This window comes from Chrysochloris asiatica, unplaced genomic scaffold (genome assembly GCF_000296735.1).
Source record: "Chrysochloris asiatica unplaced genomic scaffold, ChrAsi1.0 scaffold00119, whole genome shotgun sequence".
Taxonomy (NCBI): Eukaryota; Metazoa; Chordata; class Mammalia; order Afrosoricida; family Chrysochloridae; genus Chrysochloris; species Chrysochloris asiatica.
The window spans coordinates 6733883-6739273 of record NW_006408637.1 but is presented as its reverse complement, the minus strand read 5'-3'; the positions used below and the strand labels follow the sequence as shown (position 1 = coordinate 6739273).

The following is a 5391-nucleotide window of genomic DNA, read 5'->3' as shown; positions in this document are numbered from 1 at the left end:
GGCAAAGGGCTCAAGCATAGCAATGGCTGTGAGGTTGGTGCAGGATCGGGCAGTGTTTCGCTCTGCTGTGCGTAAGGTCGCTAGGGGTCAGGACTAACTCAAGGGCAAGTAACGACAACAACAACAACATCTATGGACTCCTGGTGTGGTGTTATTAGATCAGCACTGGACTGTGGACCACAAAGTTGGCAGTTCAAACCCACCACTGTCCCTTGGAAATCCTATCCAAGGTCTTTTTTTTATCTGAAAACAGGGAGCATACAAAAAGCAGCACAATGGATGATTACGTACTGATTGTTAGTCAAGTCAAGGGTAAGGGGTGCGCTAAAGACAATGAGTGCGTCCTAGGAGAGAACAGTGAGTGCTCATATCACCTCATAACCAGCTGTGGAGAAAGAGCACCAGGGCAGGAAACAGAAGGAAGAAACTAAAAATGAAAGCCATCTAGTACCTGGACATAGACTTCTCAATACAGGACTTCTGAAAATGTTGTGGGCCCCTGTGGCTTTAAGAGCGCAGAGGAGGGACGGCAAGTTTACTCATTCTAGAAATTTAATAGCAAGAAGAGACAGAGACAATGGTTGGGCGAAGAAAAGTCAACAGACAAAATATTGAAGAGTTTGGAAAGAAGAAAGGATCTACAAGGAGGGTCTAGGTAGATAGGAAAAGGAGAACTCTCCCTTCCCCTGGCAAAAAGGTATTTTAAAGAGAGCACCTCTCGTTTCACATCATAAAAGGCAAAACCATTTCTTAAGAAAATGAAGAGTGAAGAAAACATTCAAAGCAAGCATTGACAAGTGATGTGAGAACCAGCGATCTGTTAGGAGACCTGAAGACTACAGCGATGCAAAAACACTATGACACGTGTAAGTGATTTGGGGGAGGGAGGACTGAGAGGAGTGGGTACCAGTGCAGGTGGCACAAGGTGGAAATGGGGGTACACTACTATTGGCTAGATTTGAGATTTTCATATGAAAAAGGTTTTTTTAATGTAAGAATTTCAAATTTCCATCACTTTTAATTCTCATTTCTCACCACTCATAAAAAAGAACAAATATTTACCAAGAATACAGAAAGCACTGATTTCCTTTATTTCTTAATAACAAACAACAAACGCCTGTCTCATCTTTGTTTCTTCAGATCTGATCAGTTCTCAAATGGAAATTATGACCCAGTAAAGATAATTCAATCATTTCTTGCTCACACATTAATTAATTCAGACTTTGCATAATGGAACGTATGATGGCAGACAGGACAACAGTTCAAACGACGAGAAACAAATCTAGCAAAATCCAAATATTCTTTTTAAATGAAGTGAAATATTAAAGAAAAACAAAACAAAATCTCCTTTACTTACATAAGAAAAACAATTCCAAAACTTTGGAATAAATTGAGGAAATTTTTCAAGAGTTAATATAATAATCCATTCTATGAAATATTTTATAGATGCTTGATTATTGACGAAAGCAGCCTGGAAAATCTTGTCAATAATTCCATTAATGAAATTCTGAGGAAAATAAAGTTCACAAATTAAACTTATTGCTATGATTAATATATTAAAAATATTTTTACACTTAACAGTTTAACTATAAACAATGTTTCTATCACTTAGTTTCTTGTGGAGTAAACACACCGTAGCTGGCCATTCCCCCAGTTTCCAGTGTACACGTTGGTACACACATGTGCTGTACTTGCACGCGCCTTTATGAGGGGGCGCAATCTCCCTCCACCCCCAGATGGTTGAGTGTTTATTGCTGTTTTCACATGAAAGGCTGCTGGATTCTACCAAATGCCTTTTCAGCACTGATTAAGATGATCATGCGCTCCTCCCTTGTTATATTAATGTACAATGATTGACTTTCTAATGTATTCTACCAAATGCCTTTTCAGCACTGATTAAGATGATCATGCGGTCCTCCCTTGTTATATTAATGTACAATGACTGACTTTCTAATGTCGAGCCACCCTCATATATTCCTAGGAAAATCCCACATGATTGAAGTGTTTAATTCAGTTACTATGTTGCTGGATTTAGCTTTCTAATACTTTGCTAAGAACTTCTATGTCTAAATTCATAAGGTATTTGGGTCTATGTTGTTGTTAAGCGCCATTGAGTCGGTTCCGACTCATAGCGACCCTGCAAAGGGTTTCCAAGGATTGGCTGTGTGACCCACTGACCTTGTGGTTCAAACAGACCATGGGGTCAAGTGTTTATCCTACAGCACCACTGTAGTTTTCCTTTTTTTATCTTTGATATCAAAGGTTACAGAATACATTATGAATTGCTTTTCTATATTTTGGAAGAGTCTGAACAGAACCAATATAAATGATTCTTTAAATGTTTGGTAAATTTCCCAGTAAAGTCACTTGGTTAAAGCCTTGACTTGTGAGATTTTTGATGATCAATTCCATTTCTTCACTTGTTATGTTGTTGCGGTTGTTAAATGCCATTGGGTAGGTTCCAACTCATAGTGACAACTGTATAGTGTTTCTAAGGATCAGCTGGTGGGTTTGAACTGTTGACCTTGTGGTTGGCAGTGCAGTGTGGATCCTAAGCACCACAACAGATTTGGTATAGGGCTGTTCAAAGTTTCAGTTTCTGTTTCGTTTATCAGCTATATTGTCTTCTCTTTTTTTCTTTGTTAGCCTAGGGAGACATGTATCAATTTCACTGATCTCGTAAAAATATTTTTTTAAAAAATCCACAAACCCGACTTTAGTTTGTTGATTCTTTTCTCTATTTCCACCACACCCTCAATGCCATGGACTGATACAGTGGCATCAACAACTGGCTCAACAGTGACACTAACTGAGGCTGGCACTGGGACAGGGAGGGTTTCTGTTGTGCACAAGGTAGCTGAGTTGGAACCCAATCAATGACATCAGCCCACAAGATTGCTAATGTAATAACAACACTGTCAATTTATTATTCCTTCTGTCTGCTCTTCTTTTTATAGTTCCTTAAGGAGTAAAGTTAGGTTTATTGAGTACTTTCTTGATTAGGTTTGTTTTTCCATTGATTTCTTTCTTCCTGTTTAATGAGTTAATGACTATAACCTTCTCTCTAAGCACTGCCCTTGCTGTAGCCTGTAAGTTGTGGTGTGTTGTATTTTCGTTTCCACTCATCTTTCTAAGTATTTTCTAATTTCCCTTCTGGTACCTTCACTGACCAATTAGTTGTTTAACAGTTGTTGTTGCTGTTAAATACTGTGGAGTTGGTTCCGACCCAGAGCGACCCTGCACAGGGCTTCCGAGGCTGTAAATCTTTATGGGCGCAGAAAGCCTCATCTTTCTCTCGCGGAACCGCTGGCAGTTTTGAATTGCTGACCTTGAGGGTTGCTGTTGTTAAGTGCCGTCGAGTCGGTTCCGACCCATAGCGACCCTGTACAGGGTTTCCGAGGGTGTAAATCTTTACGCGAGTAGAAAGCCTCATCTTTCTCCTGCGGAGCGGCTGGTAGTTTCGAACTGCTAACCTTAAGGTTCGCAGCCCGATTCGTAACCATGTAAGCACTACGCTACCAGAGTTCCTTTAATGCTGTTTAATTTCTACATGGGTGTGAATTTTCCCATTTTCCTTCTTATATTATAGTCTTATTCCATTGTGGTTAGAACATATACTTTCTGTGATTCATGTTGTTATTGTTAAGCGCCATTGGGTCAATTCCAACTCATAGAGACTCTCTATGGGGTTTCCGAGGAGCAGCTGGTGACCTCGGACCACCAGCTTTGTGGTTCAAACCGACTTTGTAGTCCAACGCATTAATCCACAGCAACACAACCAGGACATATAGATTTATAGACATAAAATTTATTGGGCTTAACTCAAAGTCAGTGGGCTCTTTTATGACAATATGTGGTCTATCCTGGAGAACGCTCCTGGTGCACTTGAGCAAAGTGTGGATTCTGCCATTGGTTGGAGTGTTCTATATGAGGGGGCTTTAAAATAGTCAATGAAAAATCCCATTCTTTTTTAATTCCACTTTTCCGTAAACTTTCTGCATTCTCCTTATAGACGTCTGTTATGTCTACTTTGGTACAGTGTGATTCAAACCCACTAATAAACTATTGACACTGTCTGATTGAAGAGTGTACTGGCTCCATACGACAACCTGTGGGCTGCAAGCATATTGTTGTTATTGTTGTTGTTAAGTGCTGTTGAGTCGGTTCCAACCCATAGCGACCCTGCATAGGGTTTCCAAGGGTCAGCTGGTGAGCTTGAACCACTGACCTTGCAGTTCAAACGGCTTTGCAGTTTGGCGCATTAACCCACAGTGCCACACCAGGACTCCAAGCATATTTTAGAACACATATAATTGTTATATATTCTTCATGGATTGACCATTTAAGTCAATATACAGTATGTTTTTCTTTGTCTCGTTGTTACTTTAAGTCTGATAAAAGTATACCTACCTCAGCTATCATTGGTTAATACATGTATGAAATGTTCCCTTTATTTTCACACTCAACTTGTTTATGCATTCACTCTAAAGTGATCCTCTTGTAGTCAGCATACAGCTGAATCATTTTTGTTTTAAAATCCATCCTGCCATTTAAAATAATTACTGATGAGGAAGGACTTATTCTGATACTTTGCTATTTTTTCTATGTGTATCTTGTAGCTTTTTAAGGTAACCTGGTGGTGCTTTGGGGTAGGCACTGGGCTGCTAACCACATGGTTGGTGGGTCAAACCTACCAGCCATGCTGTAGGGACAAAGATGAGGCTGCTTGTTCTGGAAAAGACTTAATCTTGGAATTGGAATCAATTCAGCAGCAGTAGACGTTGGGATACCTATTCTGTCTCTCATTTTTCTTCATGACCGTCTCCTTTTGGGTTCAAACTCATCAGCTCCTCAGAAACCCTATACAGGGTCGCTATGAATCCAAACCAACATAAAGACACTTAACAACAATAACAATTATTCCTATAACACAAAAATGAATGGTAAAGATGGAATTCAAAACCCAAGTTCAACTCTGAAATTCTTGTTTCATTGCACATCCCTATCTCGAGGGCTTAAAATGAACTCTACTGATATTCTTGTTCTAACTATTAGGAATTCTTTTAAGAGAGATTTTCTACTTAAAATTTTAAACATTATTTAAATTATTTGCTATTATCTACTTGCATATTTGGAGTCCTGGTGTGGCACTGTGGGTTAATGCGTCAGACAGCAGAGCCGTTTTAACTGCAAGGTTGGTGGTTCAAACTCACTAGCAGTTCCACGAAAACCCGATACAGGGTCGCTATGGGTTGGAATCTACCTGACGGCACTTAACAACAACAACTTATTCGTTATATCATTAGTGAGCTAAAATGGACTATTATTGGCTATTTTGAATCTGATAACCACATGGTTTACTATGCCGGGAATGACAAATTGAAGAGGAAT

The 5391-nt window shown here is 39.5% G+C and overlaps 1 protein-coding gene across 1 annotated transcript in view; it reads right to left on the bottom strand.

Moving 5' to 3' along the window:
• Window positions 1-5391, bottom strand: part of TARBP1 (TAR (HIV-1) RNA binding protein 1) — a 110455-nt gene that overhangs the window by 28806 nt on the left and 76258 nt on the right. The window contains exon 23 of the mRNA XM_006868588.1: window positions 1358-1507. Within this exon, the coding sequence (XP_006868650.1) occupies window positions 1358-1507 (150 nt within the window). The remainder of the gene's footprint in view (window positions 1-1357; window positions 1508-5391) is intronic.